This window comes from Chionomys nivalis, chromosome 16 (assembly GCF_950005125.1).
Source record: "Chionomys nivalis chromosome 16, mChiNiv1.1, whole genome shotgun sequence".
Taxonomy (NCBI): domain Eukaryota; kingdom Metazoa; phylum Chordata; class Mammalia; order Rodentia; family Cricetidae; genus Chionomys; species Chionomys nivalis.
Window position 1 is genome coordinate 17,441,318 of NC_080101.1, and position 22,373 is coordinate 17,463,690.

At 48.3% G+C, this 22,373-nt stretch overlaps 1 protein-coding gene across 1 annotated transcript; it reads left to right on the forward strand.

The window, feature by feature from the left end:
• The first annotated feature begins 585 nt into the window (after window positions 1-585).
• On the forward strand, window positions 586-5,477 carry Klf4 (KLF transcription factor 4). The gene is made up of 5 exons (XM_057790608.1): window positions 586-1,188; window positions 1,306-1,426; window positions 2,013-2,997; window positions 3,113-3,277; window positions 4,361-5,477. The coding sequence occupies exons 1-5, from the start codon at window positions 1,184-1,186 to the stop codon at window positions 4,534-4,536; spliced, it is 1,452 nt and encodes a 483-aa protein (XP_057646591.1). The 5' UTR covers window positions 586-1,183; the 3' UTR covers window positions 4,537-5,477.
• The last annotated feature ends 16,896 nt before the right edge of the window (window positions 5,478-22,373 follow it).

Below are 22,373 nucleotides of genomic sequence, written 5' to 3' on the forward strand. Positions count from 1 at the left end.
CAGGCTAGGCCCAGCGCCGACACAGCCCGGCCTCTGCGTGCGTATGCTAGGGAGGGCGGGCTGGATGAGTCACGCGGATAATCGCGCTCTCGGGTGCGCAGACGACTCGACAAGCGCAACCGCGAGCAAGAGTAGGGGCGCGCCGCCGCCTTCCCCCACGGAACTCCGTCCCTGCCAGGGTTCCCGCGGCAGGGCTTTCGAGCCCAGGGAGCCGACCGTGGCCGCGCAGAGGACCCTAAGTCGCGCGGCCACGGAAGCCAAGCCGGAATCCCAGTGCCGGAGCAGCCGTCGCCGCCAGCGCCGCCGGCGTCAGCACGGCTCCAGCCCGCCAGCTGCCCGGCTGGCGTCACGGCCCGGCCCCGCCCCGCCCGTGCCCCTCCCTCGCCCCCGCCCCCACGTGCGTGGAGTTTGTTTATTTAGCTGCCATGGCAACGCACGGGGGGGGAGGCGGGAAGGCGGAGAGAAGAAAGGCAGGGGGCGGGGCCTGGCGGCGGAGCCCCGGGCGCCACGGGGAGGAGGCGGGGAGCTAGCAAGCGAGAAGTTATAAGTAAGAAGCGCGCCGCGGCCGCCGGCAGTTCCCCGGCCAAGAGAGCGAGCGCGGCTCCGGGCGCGCGGGGAGCAGAGGCGGTGGCGGGCGGCGGCGGCACCCGGAGCCGCCGAGTGCCCCTCCCCGCCCCTCTGGCCCCCCACCCAGCCACCCGCCCGTGACCCGCGCCCATGGCCGCGCGCACCCGGCACAGCCCCCAGGACTCCGCACCCCGCGCCACCGCCCAGCTCGCAGTTCCGCGCCACCGCGGCCATTCTCACCTGGCGGCGCCGCCCGCCCACCGCCCGGACCACAGCCCCTGAGCCGCCGACAGCCACAGTGGCCGCGACAACGGTGGAGGACACTGCTGAGTCCAAGAGCGTGCAGCCTGGCCATCGGACCTACTTATTTGCCCTGCTGATTTGTCTATTTTTATAAGAGTTTACAACTTTTGTAAGCATTTTTGTATACAAAGGAACTTTTTTAAAAAGACATCTCCGGTTTATATTGAATCCAAAGAAGAAGGATCTCGGGCAGTTTGGGGGTTTTGGTTTGGGGTTTCGTTTCTAAAGTTGATTTTAATCTTCGTTGACTTTGGGGTTTGGGTACCCCTCTCTCTTCTTCGGACTTCGGAGGACCTTCTGGGCCCCCACATTAATGAGGTAGGTGAGATGCTGGGCTTGGGGAGCAGAAGGGGATGAGGACTGGTGGGAAACCTCAAAGCGGTGGCCAGGGTGGCCCCTGACTCCTGGTCCTTGTGCGCCCCGCCCGGCCCGCAGGCAGCCACCTGGCGAGTCTGACATGGCTGTCAGCGACGCTCTGCTCCCGTCCTTCTCCACGTTCGCGTCCGGCCCGGCGGGAAGGGAGAAGACACTGCGTCCAGCAGGTGCCCCGAATAACGTGAGTGTGGCTTTAGTGCCCGGTAGATTTCTGCGGATGGAATGGGGTGGATGGGCGGGATCCAGGGGTCACTAAGAGCCCCTGGCTAAGACAAGAATTGCCCTCCTTTGGGACTCTACAGCCTTCCCAGGGTAGCTCCTCGGCCCTTGAGTCGGCCTTAAGTGCGTGTGGTCCCGGCACTGCGGTACCGCCAGGGGCGCACAGCGGTTCTCGTCACGGCCGTGGGGTGGGCGCATGCGGGCCATTGGTGGCCAAGTCTCGAGACCCTCTGGGCCCGAGTGAGCTTAAAACGCGTGGGCGGCGGGGTGGCTCTAGTGCATGGAGAGAAAACCACAATGTCCTAGTGTCCCAATTCTGTGGGCGACTGGGGCGTCTCGGGTATCTGGCGGGTAAGAGAATTGGGCTGGCGGAGGTGCCGCACCAGTTTGAGGTAGAACCGACGTGCTGCCTCTTACCCGGGTGTTGGCTGAGATTGTCCAGTTCCTATGGCAGAGGTGCTAGTGTATTTCACCCACCAAGTCAATACTAGGGGTGGCAACAGGGGGCTACCACTAACTGCTTCTCTCTCCGTCTCTGCCCTTGGCAGCGTTGGCGAGAGGAGCTCTCTCACATGAAGCGACTTCCCCCACTTCCCGGCCGCCCCTACGACCTGGCGGCGACGGTGGCCACAGACCTGGAGAGCGGTGGAGCTGGAGCAGCTTGCAGCAGTAACAATCCGGCCCTCCTACCACGGAGGGAGACCGAGGAGTTCAACGATCTCCTGGACCTAGACTTTATCCTCTCCAACTCGCTATCCCACCAGGAATCGGTGGCCGCCACTGTGACCACCTCGGCCTCAGCTTCATCCTCGTCCTCCCCGGCGAGCAGCGGCCCTGCCAGTGCGCCCTCCACCTGCAGCTTCAGTTATCCGATCCGGGCCGGAGGTGACCCGGGCGTGGCTGCCGGCAACACAGGTGGAGGGCTCCTCTACCCGCGAGAGTCTGCGCCACCTCCCACGGCCCCCTTCAACCTGGCGGACATCAATGACGTGAGCCCCTCGGGCGGCTTCGTGGCCGAGCTCCTGCGGCCGGAGTTGGACCCAGTGTACATTCCACCACAGCAGCCTCAGCCGCCAGGTGGCGGGCTGATGGGCAAGTTTGTGCTGAAGGCGTCGCTGAGCACCCCTGGCAGCGAGTACAGCAGCCCGTCGGTCATCAGTGTTAGCAAAGGCAGCCCGGACGGCAGCCACCCTGTGGTGGTGGCGCCCTACAGCGGTGGCCCGCCGCGCATGTGCCCAAAGATTAAGCAAGAGTCGGTCTCCTCCTGCACAGTCGGTCGGTCCCTAGAGACCCACTTGGGCGCTGGACCCCAGCTCAGCAATGGGCACCGGCCCAGCACACACGACTTTTCCCTGGGGCGTCAACTCCCCACCAGGACTACCCCTACCATGAGTCCCGAGGAACTGCTGAGCAGCAGGGACTGTCACCCTGGCCTGCCTCTTCCGCCAGGATTTCATCCCCATGCGGGGCCCAACTACCCTCCTTTCCTGCCAGACCAGATGCAGTCTCAAGTCCCATCTCTCCATTACCAAGGTCAGTAGGGGAAGGGATCGGTAGAGCTGCTGCTAAGGAATTTTGCCTCTGCAGGGGAGGGGGTTCTCAGAGACTCTCCAGAATGAAGTTGACCCCCCACTTTCTTTACCCCTAGAACTAATGCCACCGGGTTCCTGCCTGCCAGAGGAGCCCAAGCCAAAGAGGGGAAGAAGGTCGTGGCCCCGGAAAAGAACGGCCACCCACACTTGTGACTATGCAGGCTGTGGCAAAACCTATACGAAGAGTTCTCATCTCAAGGCACACCTTCGAACTCACACAGGTGAGGGGACCAGCGCTGTGGAGGAGGGTTGCTGTCTGTCTGCGCATAGATAGGCTGGCTGTGGACTCCTTAGGGCTTTCTTGGGTGCTGGGGTGTATCTCTTCTCCATCTCCTGGATCACAGAGGAGGGCAGCAAAGAGGCGCCTGTGTTTTTGCCCAGAAGCCTTTTGTTTGATGGATGCTATCTGCTGCCTGAATGTGCAGTTTCTCACCGGGCCTTTAAAAGATAGGGAGTTTCCTGTGTGTGCCTGCCTGCCCCTCCTAGCTTGGTAAGCAGCGAGAAGTTGTAGTTTGCAATGCACAACCGTGGTATCTTGAAAAGGAAAGTTTAAAATGTTGCAGATTTTTTCCTGGTTGTTCCCGCCTCTCCCTAGATCTCTGTACCCTTAGCTCTATTCTAGTCTTTTCAAATAATTAGATTGGATTTACATTCCAAGAATCTAATAGCTGTGGTTCCTGGGGATTTTGTTTTAAAACTGCCGATACAAGTTGTCCCTGCAAGCTGGCTGTGGTGACACTCAATCTTGTAGTTAGGAACACTGAAGAGACTAGGTTGAAAGGATCAGTTGTTCTTCAGGCCAGTCTGGTCAAGAACCCCAGTCTCAGAGTGACAAAACATTTGAAGGTAGTCATTAAATGGGTAAAGTCTTCGTCAATGTGTCTATTAAAACAACCGGAATGACTCTGCCGGAGAAATTAGCCACCCGTGGCATCTTGGACCCAGCCTAATGGGATAGGATACATTTGGTTTGGGCAGAAATAACTCCCAATCATTTCCCAGGCCATTTCTAAGACTGGCTAGGTTCAAACGAATGAAAACATCAGTTCTATTGAGTGGGCATTTGCATTTTTCGTTGCTGCTAACTACTGTTTATGAGTTTAAGCTCATACACGTGTTCTTATTTATCATCTGATTCAGCGTGACCCTTCAGTGTCATAAAGGCATTCCTGGGTTGTTGTTTTGTTTTTTGAGAGGGTGGAGTGTGCCCCGGCAGTTGGTTTTACTCTTTGTCCTCTAGTCTTTAGAGGGGCGAATCATCCTAGCCATGGCTTTAGCAGCCCTCTCTCCCTTTCTCTTTCCAGGTGAGAAACCTTACCACTGTGACTGGGATGGCTGTGGGTGGAAATTCGCCCGCTCGGATGAACTGACCAGGCACTACCGCAAACACACAGGGCACCGTCCCTTTCAGTGCCAGAAGTGCGACAGGGCCTTTTCCCGGTCGGACCACCTCGCCTTACACATGAAGAGGCACTTTTAAATCCCACGGAGTGGATGGGACCCACACTGCCAGGAGAGAGTTCAGTATTCTTCTTAACCTTTCACACTGTCCTCCCACGAGGGGAGGAGCCCGGCTGGCAAGCGCTACAATCATGGTCAAGTTCCCAGCAAGTCAGCTTGTGAATGGATAATCAGGAGAAGAGTCCAAGAGACAAAAAAACGAAACAAAAAAAAATACCAAAAACAAACAAAAAAAAATAAAAGAAAAAACTCACAAAAGAGATGGGGTCTGAGACCAGATCTTCTGTCATTCCAATGTCGACTCCAACTTGAACACGCCTGGACTGACAAAATGCCAGGGGAAACTGGAAGTTGTGGATATCAGGGTATGCGTTAGATCGATGAGTCGGGGAGGGAAGGTCAGGATTCCCTTGAATTGTGTTTCGATGATGCAATATACATGTAAAGATCACCTTGTATGCTCTTTGCCTTCTAAAAAGCCATTATTCTGTCAGAGGAAGAGGAAGCAATTCAGGTACAGAACATGTTCTAATAGCCTACACGATGGTGCTTGGTGAGTCGCGGTTCTAAAGGTACCAAATGAGGGAGCCAAAGTTCTCCAACTGCTGCATACTTTGACAAGGAAAATCTATTTTTGTCTTCCGATCTACATTTATGACCTAAATCAGGTAAATATACCTGGTTTATTCTGTAACAGTTTTATGCAGACAGTCTGTTATGCACTGTGGTTTCAGATGTGCAATAATTTGTACAATGGTTTATTCCCAAGTATGCCTTTAAGCAGAACAAATGTGTTTTTCTATATAGTTCCTTGCCTTAATAAATATGTAATATAAATTTAAGCAAACTTCTATTTTGTATATTTGTAAACTACAAAGTAAAGAAATGAACATTTTGTGGAGTTTGTATTTTGCATACTCAAGGTGAGAAATAAGTTTTAAATAAACCTATAATATTTTATCTGAACAGAAATCTTTGTTTTGATTCCGGCTTGGAAAAGAACTTACACATTAACACGGCTGTGGAGGAGGACAGCCAGTGTCACCTTGACAGAGAATGTAAATTTGTTTTGAAGCTACTCAGTTTTGTATTAAATAGTGTTGGAGTTGAGAGCTACCCGGATGGGAAATTATACAACATGTGGTTCACGTTTGCTCCGTACAATACAAAAGGACAATTCCTTACCCAAACGCGCATTTCCAGGTACACATGGCTCAGTTATGCTTTGCGTTGCTCAGTTTTATCAGAGAGCACTTTACAGTAAACCTGAACCCTCTAGTTTCACACACACACATACACACAATTACATTTTGTCTTTTAAAGTAAATGAAATTATGAAAAGTTTTCTCTGGAGGCCTGGTCTTGCAGTCCCCACAGAATCTGAGTAACAAAAGAGCCTTCCCCAAGCAAACAGCCCTAGGAGTGGAATGTGGTTCCACAGTGCCCTCCGGAGGATTAAGGGCTTCATTTATGCTTCGTTTGTTATCCCTAAAGAGATCAAAAACATACTGCCTACAGCTTATTTTAAAGCTTCCTCAGTCTCTCAGAAGACATGGAAACAATTAAAATTATTCACACTCTTGGGGCCGAGAGAGTGTGGCTCGGTGGGGTGTATTACCTGAGCTAACCTTGGAGGTAGCAAAAACCCTTCCTGGTGCTCAAATTCACGTAGCTCGTAAATTAAAACTTCTAAGCGGTGTGCCTGTAAATTTGTAAGCGTTTTACCTCTGAGGTTATAAGACTGTGCTAACTGCTGTCCCAGGAGGTGGAAATAAAACAGACTACTTTCAGCTGTCACAAACTAGAAAAGGACCTGTGACACCTGTAGACACTTGAAAGCCTTTGTGGGCGCTCAGAAGCCCAAGGGAGCAGAAGCTGACTGGCTTAGTCTTCAGAGTGCTCACTACCTATCCATTGTATCTAGTGTCCAGAGCTGTGTTGACACCGGAACACGCTTTAAAAACGGGATGTAAGAACTTCACATTCACAAGAGGCTCATGGGAGATCAGCCCAAAGTATTTTCATTGACATTTAAGAGACCAGCGTGATTGAAAAACACAGCATGTGTCTTTGCTTCAACGAAAACAGGTGCATCAAGAGGATGGAATTTTATGTGGCCAAGAACATATTCAAAACAAGCATAATGACATGGAAAAATGTCCACTGTATGTTAAGTGGGAAAAGCAGGTTACGGCACAATAAACAGTATGACGCCAATTGCATGTGCATCACTTGAGTCTGGGTTTGTCTCATGTAATCCAGGCTGGCCTCAAATCTATCTGTGTTGCTGAGGAAGGCCTCGTACTGATCCCCGGCTCCCTATCTCCCAAGGGCTAGGATAACACGCATGCGCGCATGCTCTATCATTCCCAGCTGGGTTTCCTTCTCTATTTTGTTCCGCTTGCTTTTTGTTTTGGGAGTGTTTTGTTTTTATTTTTTGGGTTTTTTGTTTTCTTTTTTTGTTTTTGTTTTGTTTCGTTTGCTTGCTTGTTTCTTTTTAATAGGGTTTCGTGTTATAGCCCAAGCATGCCTGGAGCATGTTGTACTGTAAAGGTGGCCTTTAACACAGTGACCCTCTTGCCTCGGCCACCCCAGGGCTGGCATTACAGATGTTCAGCATCACAGGTGGCTTAGGTGTGTGTGTTGAGCAGGAAGAACAATGGGAAATAAAAAGACTGTAAGGAAACATGGAAATGTGAACACCAGTTTTCTCAGTTTAAAATTTCAGTCTCTGCGGGGCGGTGGTGGCGCACGCCTTTAATCCCAGCACTTGGGAGGCAGAGGCAGGCGGATCTCTGTGAGTTCGAGACCAGCCTGGTCTACAAGAGCTAGTTCCAGGACAGGCTCCAAAACCACAGAGAAACCCTGTCTCGAAAAACTTAAAAATAAAATAAAATAAAATAAAATAAAATTTCAGTCTCGATGGATTTGAGGACCAAATTTACCCTCCCCCACAGACATAAGTGTGGGGAAACTGCTTGTCTAAGAATAAAAGTAAAATCACCTGCTTTATCCTAACAATTAAAGTGACGCCGGGGCGGTGGTGGCGCACGCCTTTAATCCCAGCACTCAGGAGGCAGAGGTAGGCGGATCTCTGTGAGTTTGAGGCCAGCCAGGTCTTCAAGAGCTAGTTCCAGGACAGGCACCAAAAACTACAGAGAAACCCTGTCTCAAAAATAAAAAAAAATAAAAAAATAAAGTGACTTAAAAAGAAAAAGGTCGCATGCTTTCTTTGTATTAAATAGTAGTGGGTAGCTTTTAGAATCCTCCTGTCTTAAGGCACAAAGCTGCTCTGTGGGAATGGTTTGCTCCAGCTGGGCTGTGGCTCATTGACAGAGAGTTCACCTACCATGTATGAGGCCTTGGGTTTGATCCTTTGCACTACATAAAACTAGACAAGGTGGTACATACCTGTAATCCCAATACTTGGAAGTTAGAGAGACAGGAGGATCAGAAGTTCAAGGCCAGCCTGTAGGATGTGAGGCTCTGTCTCAAACCAAAAAAGAGGAAGAAAAGAAAGAAACGGCTTTCTGAATGATCATTACCATCTTACGCATAAACTATCAAAACATTTCAAATGTATTCAAAACTGTCTGCTACCATTGGGAAACATCAGCACACATTAGCTTTTTCTAACCTGCAAAAAAGTAAGTTCAGCCGGGCGGTGGTGGTGCACGCCTTTAATCCCAGCACTTGGGAGGCAGAGGCAGGCGGATCTCTGTGAGTTCGAGACCAGCCTGGTCTACAGAGCTAGTTCCAGGACAGGCTCCAAAACCACAGAGAAACCCTGTCTCGAAAAACAAAAAAAAAACAAAAAAACAAACAAACAAAAAAAAAAAAAGTAAGTTCAGTGTCTCAAATGAGAAGAAAAGTCCTCTCAACCTAACAGGACAAAACCTTATTCAACACACATAGCGCTGAACTATTTCCTCCCACGCCTAGCAGCTCTGGGCGCTAGATGCCCTGTCATTGCGTGTCATTGCAGTGTTACGGAACCACTCACACGTATCAGAGAGCACCTAATAATTGAGATGCCTGCTTATTATATTTTCCTTATGACACTTAATTTTATATGTCCTAGATTTTAACTGGCATGCTTACACAAGGGGATTAACTGTAGTGTTTCCTGTTGTCAACAGACATGCAGACTGACTTCTCTCCTGTCAAAATACGCGTCCTGCCAGAAGAGATTTGCAATTCTGTTCATTTTGGTTTTGTTTTGCTGTTCTTGTGTTGCGACATAGTCTCGCCTATCTAAGTCTGACCTGGAAGTCCCTAGACAGCCTTGAACTTCTGATCTTCCTGCCTTCATCTCTCAGGTGCTGGGTTTACAGATGTGTGTCACAACCCCTGAGTTAGATGATGCCGAAGACGTAAGACCCATACATTCTGGACAAGCGCGCCACCATTTGAGCTGCATTCTCCACTTTTGTTTTCATTTGGGGAAGGGGCAAGCAGTCTTAATATATATCCCAGGCTGATCTCAAACTCACTCTGTAGACACCTTCTCCAAAAACGTTGTTTGAAACAGTATGGAATAACATTTCACAACTGGAGAGTAAGAATTTTTACATACTATACAAATATATATGCATAGATATACATATATATATACACACATACATACATACATACATAGAGAGAGAGAGAGAGGAAAGAGAGACCTATGTCATTGAACGCCTGATTCTCCAGCCTCTACCTCCAGAGTGCTAGGATTATGAGTGCATGCCTCTATGCCCAGCTTTATGAGTCTTTATAAGGGAAACCAGGCAATGCAATGTGTAGAAGCTATTCCCAGGAAATAAGTTACAAGGTACAAGTTCTTGTACCTGCTGTGCTTTGACAACACTAGGAGTCTCCAGATTTAGTAATGAGTGCCAGCCACCTGCTCCATTACAAGCTCTGGCTTCTGATGCTGTGTTTAGCACAATACAGACCAGATCGTTCCCCCTGCCCCACATACACACACACCTTTCTCTCTCTCTCTCTCTCTCTCTCTCTCTCTCTCTCTCTCTCTCTCTCTCTCTCTGACAAAGTTACCACCCACACCCTTTCTTTTCTCTCTCTCTCTCTCTGACAAAGTTACCACCCACACCCTTTCTTTTCTCTCTCTCTCTCTCTCTCTCTCTCTCTCTCTCTCTCTCTCTCTCCTCTCTCTCTCTCTCTCTCTCACACACACACACACACACAAAAGTACCACCCAGTCCTACAAAACACTTTTATATATTTATTGTTTTTATCACTTTATTATTTTACTATGCAGTATGTTTTTATATTTGTTTTAGTTCCTTTATTTTCTTAGCACCTTCTACAGGCTATTGTATACTGTCATGTTTTATAGTGCTAAACTGAAGCCATGTCTGCCTCCTAAAGGTCACTTATGAAACTGTCTTTCATTGTTCGCATGCATGTATAGTCATTCAAAGATATTTCGTATAAAACCACCATGGTCTGTCTTCATAAGCAAGGGTGTGGAATGCGCTACCTGTGAAATTCGGGGGAGAGAGCCTATCAAAATCCAAACACTGTATGAAATTAGTCTTTGTAGATTTTACAGTAAATAAAACTGTAAATGAGAGCTGGAAATGAACACGCTTTTTGGAAGGCTTTATCTTAAACACCAAAGAGAATATTAAGGAAATTTCTCACCATGTCCTAAAGAAAGTTTAATTCTCCAATCACTTGAAATTATGCAGTGTGTCTATGCCCAGACCTCAGTCAAAACAGAATGTGTTCTAAAACATAATTTCCCAGACTAGTCTGAAGCCTCTTATAACCAGCTAACTCAGTTGGCACAGGAGACACCCAGGGACATCAGTCATGTTGCTGTAACATTATATACCTGGAGCCCTTTATTTTAATTGTTTTGACCATGTGTTGATACAGTATCACTTGAATTGCTTTGGTTCTCTCACACCTGAATGAGTCAACATGTTGCAAACAGGTCCACCCAAAAGTCTTTCAATTGTTCTTAAAGGAAAAGGCCGGAAATAAACAGAAACCTTGTTTGAGAGGAGCAAAAAAGAAAATGCACTCTGGTGGGTCCCTGTGCAGGCTCTGCATTCACCTGACCTAACATTTGCCCTGTGGATGCAATTCAATGGTTATAACTATACCCAGGATGTTAGATAGAGTCGTTTGCTGGGCTTTTAGGTTTGTTCTTACGTTTATGTTGCATGTTAGCATTTAAGCAGGGGTAGAAAACAAGTAGTTTTCTTCTAGAGCTATAGGTCAATGGTTGATGATGCCTAGACAGACAGACAGGCAAAGAGGCGGATAAAGGAGTCCCAGCAGAGGTTGAACAATTATCTAGTTAAATCAACTACAGGAAATAGTTAAATATGTCCAGTTTGCTGTGTCTGAGATGAGAAGTTCCTATCCCATTTTATTTTTATTATTATGTTTGAGACAGGGTCTCAAGTTCTCCAACTGGGGCTTGAACTTCTGATCGTCCTGCTACCGTCTCTTGAGTGCTGGGATTACAGATGTGTGTCATGATGCCCAGTTCATGCAGTTGCTGGGGATCAAACCCAGGGTTTGGTACATGCTAGGCAGGCACTTTCCAAACTGAGCCAAATCCCTAGGCAGTTCTTATACCATTTATATTTGACACAGGATCAATGGCCAAATCCCCATGGCATAAACCCAGTACGCGCAGGCGCTGTATCCGCATACTCACTCAGCAGCCCTTAAGGTGGGTAAATGCTGCCCAGAGCTATGTAAGGAAGTCTGGATGCATTTGCTGAAAGCCTGAGAAGTAAAGTAAGGCAGCATAAACTGTGAGAGAAGAATGCAATCGGCACGACTGGAAGTGATTCTTTCCACTGGGGCAGACGCACCTTGTTCTGATCCAGGCTCCTTTTTGCTGGTGTATAATAATCCCTTAGTGCTACATGAGTCAATGACTCTGTTACAACAAGAGGCAGGGGTGGCATTTCCCCCTCCCAGTTCCATTACATGGATGAAGAAGCCAAGGTTCCCTTTCCATAAAGTTCTTTTCAAATTCTTGCTGCCATACCCTGAATGCTTCTTGTTTGTTTGGAGTGTTTTGTTTTTGTTTTTGTTTGTTTTTAGATGGGGTCTCATGCAGCACAGGGTAGCCTTCACTCCTGATCCTCCAAAGTGCTGGGCTTCCAGGAATGAGCTACCACACCCCACCATGCTCTCAGCATTTCTAATATTTTGTCTTCAGTCTGCTGGACAGGTAGGGCAGCAGGCAAAACAGATACATCCAGTTCAGGAGGATTTGCTAACACCCAGGTTCTTCCAGTAATGCTGCTCAGAATTGAAAGCCGAAGACTTTCTGTCTCCCAGCCAGTGTGCTCTGCTCAAAATTAGGGAGGTTCCAGTTTCCTGTGTCAGCCTCTCATTCTCTTTCTCTTTCTTTCTTTTTCTTTCCTTCTTTCTCTTTCTTCTTTGCTTCTTTCTTTTTTCTTTATCTTTTTTTCTTTCTCTTTCTTCTGTCCTTTCTCTCTCTTCCTTCCTTTCCTCATTTTTTCCATCCTTCCTTTATTTTTCCCTTTCCTCAGTTTTCATGAGACAGGATGTCAGTTGGTAGCTCAGGCTGGCCTCAAACTCACAGCAATCATCCTGTGTCAGTCTCTCAAGTGATGGTATTACAGGTATGTACCACCACACTGGGCTTTAAAGCTATTCTTGAAAAGATTCCTTTGCACCACGCACCCGACACTGAGGTGTCTACACTGCAGGGTTCGATGGTTCTGGCTTTCCAGGCAGACATGAGCTTCTGAAACCCACAGGGAGCTTTTCTTGTTTGCTGCTGGACTCTCTTCATCATTGTCCTCAGCTGAATAAAAATCAGTGATGAATGCGCTTCTCAACCCCAAACTCGGCACCCCCTTTCCGTGAATTCCTCTTTGCTGGTTGACTATGGCATTGACTGGGGAGTCTGACTTGTCTCAGATGTTGAAAGAAGCAGGAGGCTACAGGGACACTCTTGAGTGGTCAGCGGACTGTGAACATGGTCGCTATGAAACAGAACTTGGGAGAAAGGAGCTGTTTTACCCTTTTTTCCCATGGCCCACTGTGCTTCCTTTCACAGGAAAATGTGTGAGAAAGGAGTACTGAAGAAGTCACACAACAATAGCAAGGCAAAAAGTGACACCTTATAAGGGCTCCTGAGTGGGTGAATGAGACAAAAGGAAGGGGACCAGCTCTTTTCATCTGCCTGACACCCTCCTTAGGGTTTGGCGACATTTTCCCACCAAATAATACACGCAGATCAGTTGACGCATATGAGGAGCAGAGGGACAACCTTTGACAGTCACTTCTCTCCTCCCATCACAGGCTCTAGGGCTCAAACTCAGGACATCAGGATTGGCTTCAGGGCCTTTACCCGCTGACCCGTCCTGCGGTCATTAGTTTGGAGTGTTTGGTTTTGAGACCAAGGTCTCTTGGGGTCTACAATCACTGAGGTGGACCTGACCTGGAACTACTACTCTGCCTCCCTAGTGCTGAGATCATCCTCTCTGCATCTGTTGCTTTCCAGGCTGAACTGGCATACATGACACCTTGTCTCAACAAAGATCAGCACCCCAACTTCCATCTGTTTGTCTTGCTTTTAACCTTTCTTGGGAGAGTGATCAGGTTTTACTTTAAGAGACTCGGCCACATTCCCCCGCACCCACATGCCGTGTGCCTCATACAGTTTTCTTGATTGCTTATTTTATATACATTCAACCTGTTATTCGGGTGCATGTTAAAACATGCTATGCAGGTCGAGCACAAATATTTTAGTCTTCTTCAACAAAACAGTTTAAACTTCTTTTGGAACTAATGATTCAAGCAGAGCAGAGCACTGTGAGGAGGAGGTTAACCCATGAAACACCGTGAGCTTCTAGGGTACAGAGACCTTGTAGCTTAGCACAGGGAAGAAAACTCTTTTCTTTGAAACACACTGAAGTTTATGGCATGAGAATAACTGACTTCCTAGGAGCCTAGTGCCAAAGTCTGAAAGGGAGAGCAGGCTTTGCCTGGGGGACTCTTTGCATTAAGAACTTTGTTAGGCAAAGCCCCGATGGCTTACAAGTCTGATTTGCACTGTGTGCCTTTGTCAAGGGATTAGATGATCCCCACTGTTTAATGTTCGGGTCTCGATTTGCATATGGAAACACACGGCCTCTTCCAGGTTTGGCTCTTTCATTTCAGTTTCTCGTCCTGGTCTGCAACAGATACTGTGTGTAAAACTTGATGAAATTCTTTGCAGCAATTCCAAGCAAGTGGTAGATGGGTTTGAGGGTGAAGTCTGCCTGGATGTCAGAGATGCCAGCCTAGGAATCAATGTGGCAACCGACAAGGAATTCATAGCGAGAGGTGTGCAGGTTTCACGGGTTTCCTGAATTAGAACGCACGGCCCACTAGTGACAAAGGAACTCTGTGGAGATGTGAGCCACAAAGGGAACTGGAGGGGTAGAGAGAGCCTTCGGCGGCTTTAGGACATATTTGGACTCTGCACAGTGTCTTCCCTTACACTTAAAGGTTTGAGAAAACCGATTTTAGATTTGCTGTAACAATACCCTCATCTCAACACGACGTTTAATAGCCTATCCTTTGGCAAACAGCTTTTGACTAACATTTGCTTTGACCCTGTTCCCAGATGGGCAACCTAAAACCTCGAATAGAAACCTTCTCAAGGAGGGACAGTTTTAGAGGTTGTGGGTTTCGAAGGAATGGTTTAGGGGTTTCTTTTCTCTTGAACTCTCCGTATTCTTTCCTTTAGTGTGGTCACTAGGCCCAGGGAAGTGTTTTCTCTGTGGACTGGGAGACTCTGGTTGAGTAAGGTGAACCTGAATGATGAGGAAAGGGCAGGATTCAAAGCCGCTCAGTAACCCCGGATTGCGAAGAACTTTGCTAGAGGCCGAAAATTTTGTTACATGTCCTTCATTTCGTTTTTTGCTATTTTGAGAAAGGTCTCATGTAGCTTTGGCTGACTTTGAACTCTTTGCACAGAGGATGATCTTGAACTCCTGACTCTATATCCCTTTCTCCAAGTTCTGGGATCTAGGGGCAGGCCATCATGCTATTTTGTTATACCCTTTTAGGTTAAAGACAGAAGCCTACAGGAGTGGGATTTGTCTACAGCTACGCAGCTATTATAAAAAATCTGTCTGCTTTGGAAGTTCACTCCCTCACTGGAACAATATACCCTCTCTTAGGTAAAGAAAACCTCCTCACGCGCTCAGAACGTGTGTTTCTATTTTGACTCTAAACAGGGTGATATTTGGTGTATACAAAAATGCATGTGCAGGATTTTCCTGACAATCCCTTTTTCTAATAGCGACAAGTAAGCAACCTTATAGATCATCCTATTAAAGGTACCTCACCTTCCTCTAGGTTCCAGTTCTAACAATGACCTCAGAGAGGATGATCCTCTCCTGCATTTTAGCAGCCTACAGCCTCTACCAAAGCATCATCAAGGACGTTCTTTCCGGGTAATTCCAACATGATTCAAAGCATTTTTATGGACGTCTCCAGTTGCTGAGAACAAGCACCAGCATCTCTATTTATAGTTGTGTCTACTGGAGGTGAGTCTAAAAAACATCATGGGAGGCTGGGCATGCAGGAAAATACATGCACTCCTAGCACTCTGGAGGTGGACGGAGAACGAGTTCAAGGCTGACCTCTGCCACATGGTAATGCTGTATGTGTGTGTGTTTGTGTGTGTGTGGTGTCTGTGTGTCTGGGGGGGGGGAGATTGCAAAGCCTCTTTCTTCAATGCACAATGCAGGGGAAGCTGGCCACTCTGAACTACTACACTGTGAGACGGCTTCTCAGTCATGGCCATGGGAAATACTCTTATTTCTTGCCCATCTTCCAAAACCTTTTGCCAACATTCTTCTAATGCTCCCAATATCTAAAGATAATCCCTTTTCCCCTAACCAGGATCTCAACCGAAAATAGAGCTGGGCATGTGCCGCCAGGCATGAACAAATGACTCAGAAGCCATTTCAGATCTCAGCAGCCTGGAAGACACTGCCAAACTCAGGATCAGAGTCCAGGAGCCTGTGACTGACAGGCTGGGAGGCCTTCCAAAGACTGGCTTGCCCAAAGCCTCCTTCTCACAAATGAGGAAGCAAGGGCCTCTCATCCTTCCCCCAAAGTTATATTCCTATAGAACCCCATTTTAGCTTCAGACTGACTCCCAACCCTTGGATTCAGCTTGCAAAAGAAGGCTTTGAGGTAAATAACAAAGCAAGACCCAGAGGCACCCTAAGCAAAACTCAAGGGGTGAGCAAGAATTCTTCGTGAGCAGGAGTGTCCATCATCAGGGACCTAGAAGGGACAAGGTCTCCTTTGTGCTGATTTGGGGTATTGGCTCCACTGAGCTTTCGTGGGCTGAGTTGAGTCTTTTTTTATTAGTCTGTGCTGATGTTTTGCATTTCTCCTTTAGCTCGTGGGTTTATGTCCTCTTTCTTCCAACAGTCGGGCATTGGCCACACAAGTCCTGGCGAAACCTCAGAACCAACTGCTACACCCCATCCAAGTGATGGGCGAAGAAGGGCCAGTATCCACCAAGGCTTATGTCTTACCATTCCTATATTCAGCACTCTATGCGTTTGTCTCGTTCGGACCCCATGACAACTCTGTGAGGCTACTCTTCTTCTCGCTCTGAGGACGGGAGAACCTAGATAGGCCTGGATAAGCTAAACAGAATAAAAACAAGTGGGTAGCGGAGCTGTGAAGCTGTTCTCTCTCTCTCTCTCTCTCTCTCTCTCTCTCTTTCTCTCTCTCTCTCCATATATACATATATGCAGAAAATGTTCCAAACCTCATTGTTGGGGTGATTATTTATGCTAGGAAAATTCTGGAAGGAATGCTGCCTATTCTTGGAGCCGTCCTTCTCAGCTTGTACCAAAAGAGTTTTCCTGTTTTATCTTGAGCCCTTTAACCTGCTTAAGTTTCCTTTTGAGGCTTATTTAAAACATGGTGGCATTATTTCTCTCTGTTTCTCCTCCACAGAACAAGCGATGACAATACCTAACAACTTATGCCCAGCCTATAGTAAGTGCTCAATAAATATATTTTTTTAACTTGGAAGTATCTAGCAAACCTATAATGTTTCTTCTTTGTCTGTCTCTAAAAAACAGGAACAGTTTTGACCCCCAATTCCTTTTTTGTTTGTTTGTTTACTTTTCTTTTACAAAATTAGGTATCACACTGTAGCCCTGGATGGCCTGGAATTCACGATATAATCACTATATAATAATTGATGCTAGCCTTGAAGTAGCATCAGTCCTCTTGCCTCTGCCTGGAAAGTTTGACAGGCACATGCGCACCATGTCTGGCTTGACTCTGAATGTTTAAGTGGATTTGCATATTTCGTCTGAAATCCATAGACAACAAGACCCACTCCACTCCACGAAGGCTTTGCTGTTGCCTCGCCCTTGCTCATGTCACACCTGCTCTGCAGTAGATAGTTCTGGCAAGGGCTGAGGAGAAGCCTGTTGGAAACCTGCTTGGATAAGTAAACCTGCTTTGCGTCCAGAGGTAATCATTAATGTTTCAAGGGCCAATTCACTTGGTGACCTATTCCCTCAGATGGCTTTTCGGAGCGCCCCTGATGATGGATTTCAGAAGATAAACTTTCCAGTCAGGGGATGCCAATTGAGCAAGACAATGGGCTCGAGATGGAGAGATTGAGTGAAGTTTGGGTGATGAATGACGCCCGCCCGCCTATCTGGTCCCTGTGAAATTAAAGGAGCGCGCCCTGTCGTTTAGGACAGCCCCATAATACTCCTCCCTCGCCACAAAGGGCTAGAGCCTCTCTGAGCGAAGCTGGGACAAAATCATGCGGGTCAGCCAGACTCTGGGCCTTGACCTTGCTCTGCTGTCTCTAGTCACGTGCCAGTGTGTGTGGGGGGGGGGGGGGGATTTTGCTTCTCCTTGTTCTTCCGAAGGGCGACTTTCGCAGCACCAAGAACCTTTTTTTTTTTCATTAATGACGTCACAAGCACACAGACACACACACACACACCGGCGACCTCCGCCTCCGCGGGCGGCGCTCCCAACCTCTCTGCCAGCGCTCAGACCGTTGCATTGGATTTCATTATAACTTTTGTTTGTTTTTGTTTATTTTTCAAGAAGACAGGGTTTCTCTGTAGCTTTGGAGCCTGTCCTGGAACTAGCTCTTGTACACCAGGCTGGCCTCGAACTCCCAGAGATCCGCCTGCCTCTGCCTCCCGAGTGCTGGGATTAAAGGCGTGCGCCACCACCGCCCAGCCACCAAGAACCTTTTAAAGTCAGAAGCAAATTATCCCCGAGTTCTTCCAAGCCGGCCTGCTGCCTCAGCGGGCCTCCTCTCCCTTCCCCAAGTAGGACCGAGCTCCTATAGAAAAATTATAAAATTCTTGACAAAAACAAAACGAAACAAAACAAAAACAAAACAAAACAAAACAAAAAAAACCCAAAACCTCCCATTGGAAGAAACAGATGTTCAGCGAGTAACTTTCGCCATGATATGCTGCTCCTAATACCTAATTTTAAAGCGTGTGGGGATGTTAACTCTTTTTAAAATAAATGTCAACACGTTCTGAGCAGTTCTTCTATCTTCATCTGCGACACATACATCACTAAACTAACTCTCTCTCTCTCTCTCTCTCTCTCTCTCTCTCTCTCTCTCTCTCTCTCTCTCTCTCTCTCTCTCTCTCTCTCTCTCTCTCTCTCTCTCTTCCTTCTCTCTCTCTCTCAGTGGGGAGTAATGAAAAAGCGAAAGTGGGAAACCTAACAAGCATACTGATGTATAAGCTGACTCTGAAAACCGTGAGCCAGTGCCTCCCAGTTGCGGAGCTCGGAAACATTCTTTCTCTTTGCGGAGCATTCGAATGGTCCATGGTCCACATGCTTCTGCCAAGGCAATTAGGATCAGTTAGCATTTGGGAATCAGCTATTGGCGAGAATTCATCACAGAAATCTATTCATAAAATCCCCTTTTCGCGGAGCCGACCAGGGTGCCCGCTCCGGGAATTGGAGTGTCTGTTGCCTCGGCTTCTGCTGGATGCAGGCCCGGAAAGAGCCTGTTGGCTATGGGGTTCAAAGTTGGAACTAGGGTTCTGTATGGGGTGTGATTCGGTGCGGTTCCGCTGCACCTGGCCGTGGAGACTTCAAGGACTGGGAGGGAAAGCAGCGCACGCGCGGCACGTTCAAGTGCGCTTTGAACTCCGCCTGGGATCCTCCTGGAGTCGCAAGGGCTGGGTTCTCGCTCTGCGGGAGCGCACCGCTGTATTCCAGGACTCCTGCCCCGCCCAGAAGAGCTCCGACGCGTCCTTGTTCCTCTCCCCAAGTGGAGGTGGAATGGAGCTCGCAGGGTGTGGCTAGCGGAAGAGCAGATCGCCTTGGGTCTCCAAAGCTCTCTCTCGGGCGGCCCCGGTGTCCGCGATGCCTACAGGCATCGAGGCGGGAGCTGCGCGGTCTGCAGCGCCCCCCGCCGGTTCTCCGGCAGTAACGCGGCCGCAGACGGGAAAGCCGGAGACCCAGACCCCAGGCTGATCCTTGTTAGGGAATTTCTCATCTAGACTGACTGCACGGTTTGGGGCTCCTGGAAACTGAATTCCCACGCCTCTCTTTAGATGATGTGTACTGGGATGTCGCACGAACATTTCAGAATAGGAGTGGGTTGCAGATGAGGCAAGGTTCTGGGTTTGGTTTTTTTTCGTTTGGGTACCAGCATTGAAGTCAGGATTTCATGCATGCTGAGTAGGCCTTGTACCTCAAAACTATACCCCCTCATCGACCTTCCCGCGAAGAAGGAACCTGACTACCCAGGTGGGATAGTCACCTGTGGCTATGAATCTAACTGTCTTCTCTTTGAACCTCATATCCTCCTCGCAAAAATAGGAATGATCTTATCCGCATCCCAAGTAAGAAATGAAAAGCCCCTAGCTGTGACGTCAGCTGGCAGGCCCAAGGGCAACAGTACCACCTGGAGCACAGCTAGTGGAGCAAGAGACCCTTGGTCCTCGCCCAGCCAGCCAGCAGACCCAGGGTCCCTTTTTTCTTACAACACATAGCAAATGCACAGCAGACTGTAGACCTTGGATGCCTCTGGCTGGTGTGTCTGCTCAGGCAGCTAGGACTCCAGCAATGTAGGTTTTTAAATTGGGGGGAAGGGGAGGAAGAGAGAGGGAGAGAGGGAGGGGAGGGAGGGAGGGAGGGAGGGAGGGAGGGAGGGGAGGGAGGGAGGGAGGGAGGGAGAGAGAAGCACACATGCCACACCTCATGTATGGAAGTCAGAGTACAACTTAAACTCTCCCAACTTAATTTACTTAGCGCGTGTGTGCAAATTGGAGAACAGCTGTGCCACTGTGTTATTGGATGCTTAAGCTGGACAGACAGCACCTTCAAGCACTAAGCCACATCTCCTCAGCTCATTAAGGAAGCTTTGACTACTGGGGTCATGTACCTCATCTCCCCTTAAGCCTCCCGCCCCCCCCCCCCCCACACACACGTCTGGCGTCCTTTCTGAGCGTTAGAAAGCTCAAGCGCACAGAGACATGCCGATTACTTGAGGTCTGTATCCTGCAAATACAGCCCCGTGACACATCTTTCAGCGACTCCTCCTGAAGCGGACCAGCGTGAGGTACAGGAATAGAGCGGGCACTCTCTTAATTACGATTGTCTCAGCGGAAGCCCAGGGAAATTTTGGCGGAGTGGGAGACCCTGGCCTTGTCAAAGGATGCCTCTTGGGACCTGCCACTCCTGCCCTCTTTCTAAAGGTTGACGCTTTGCCTAGAGAGGGGGTGATGGATCTTCCCAGAAGTATTTTCTTCCAATCCTTTTCTGAGACATTTGCTTCAGAAGTCAACGTGAACTGAGATAAAAGTCACATGGAAATCTATTACGAGGTTTTTTGTTGTTGTTGTTGTTGTTGTTTTTCCTGAAACAGGGTCTCATGTAGCCCAGACTAGCCTTCAACTCCTGGCTCTCCCTCCCTGCACCTCCATAATTCTGGGATTTCAGGCATGTACCACCTCACCAGGCTAACCTGTTGCTTTTTGTTTTGTTTCATTCTGGGCGCTCTGGTGCCCTTCTGCAGGAGTGGAGGATGCGGCGAGAGGGACACAGGCACCGAGTTATCTGCAGCTAATCCTGTCGAGTGTGATGGCCTATGCCGGTAATTCCAGCACACAGGAGGCTGCAGCATCAAGATTGAAAGGTAGAGGCCAGCCTGGACTGTGTAGCCAAGACCCTGTCTCAATTAAATACCCCCCAAAACAAACAAATAAATAAATAAATAAGCAGAAAAGCAAACTGGAAGTCTATGAGAAGTAATGTAATAATGTTCTTTTTTTAGACAGGCAGAAGTCCAAATGTGATAGCTCTTGTGGATGTGTGAGAGATGCAAACGGGGAACTCACATCCTTAGGACTTTTCTAGGTGTTGAAACTATCTTTCAGGGCTTGGGGAGATGGCTCAGGTGGACCAGTGCTTGCTGTGCAAGTGTAAGAGCCTGTGTGTGTACCTCCAGAACTTACATAGAGCCAGCATTGGTCTGCCATCCCAGCGCTCCTCCTACATGATTAGAGGCTCAGAGGTAGGGGCATTCCAAAGGCCAGCTGTCCTGGTTCCCCCAGCTCAGAACAACAAACTGGAAAGCAAGGACTAGTCCTCTGATGTCATACTGTTATGTGGCTTATTCGTACACACACACACACACACACACACACACACACACACACATTGGCATCCTACAAATGAAAAAAAAAAAAAGCAAAGAATCCCAGAAAAGTGACAAGCTAATCTTCCCCTGGCCTTAGCAGTCAACCAAGTATTTCCATGTGTATCTTATCCACTTAGCCACTCTCTAGATGAACCTCAGAGGATACACTAGTGATGTTCACAGCGCAGAGGCACCGCTCACATTCTGTCTCATCTCCACACTGCTAGCCAGTGACTCTACTCTCCCAGGTTCTGGTGTGGGACAGTCCACTGTCCCTCTGAGCAAGCGTTCTTCATGACTCTTGAGAAATGACAGGACATGCGCTTTATTAATATGGGGCACTGGACAAATTAGAGAGCATTCGCATATTATGACAAGGTAAGCGGCAGCTGCTACTTTACCAAAACTACTCATTATGGGCCATTTGTTTAAAAGTTGTTCTGGTGGCTTGGAGACGGAGCGTTTTCCTCTCTGACTCACAGGAAGCAAAAATAAGTTACTATCAGGTGATGGCCGTACTTAGAAGCCAAACTAAAAATGAAAAGGCTTCTCATCCTTGGGTGGAGGGTAGTTTGGCTCGACTCTTCAAACTGGGAAGTGCCGAGTGGTAGAAAAAAAAATGAAAGATTTTCTTCCCATATGTGTGTGTGTGTGTGTGTGTGTGTTGAGACGGGGCCTGACATTTCCCAGGCTGGCCTGGAACTTACTATGTAGTCAAGGGCGATCTTTGAACTCTGCCCCTACCTCTCAAGAGCAGTAATTATAGGTATGTGCCATCAGGACCAATTTATATGACACTGAAGATCAAACCCAGAGCTTTGTGCACGTTATAAACCCTCTACTAACTTAGCTTTATCTCCCACCCCTTGGTAGTTTGTTTGAGTCAGTGTCTCACGTAACCCAGGCTGGCCTTAAACTCCTGAACCTTCACCCATCTCCTGAATTCTGGCATTGCAATGCATACCATCATGCCTAGTTAATAAGGTGTGTGTAAGTGAGTGAGTGTGTGTGTGTATGTATGTATGTATGCATGTATGTTGAGACAAACTCTCTACATAGCCCTTGGCTATCCTGGAACTCACCACATAGATCAGGCTGGCCTTGAACTCAGAGATCTGCCTGCCTCTGCCTCCCTCCTAAGTGGTGGACTTAAAGGCATGTGCCACCATGCCTAGCTGCTT

Bases quoted from the DNA above. Each gene is read 5' to 3' on its own strand.
- Klf4 (XM_057790608.1), top strand. The intron at 1,427-2,012 runs GTGAGTGTGGCT...TGCCCTTGGCAG, and splicing joins CAGCAGGTGCCCCGAATAAC to CGTTGGCGAGAGGAGCTCTC. The intron at 3,278-4,360 runs GTGAGGGGACCA...TTCTCTTTCCAG, and splicing joins ACACCTTCGAACTCACACAG to GTGAGAAACCTTACCACTGT.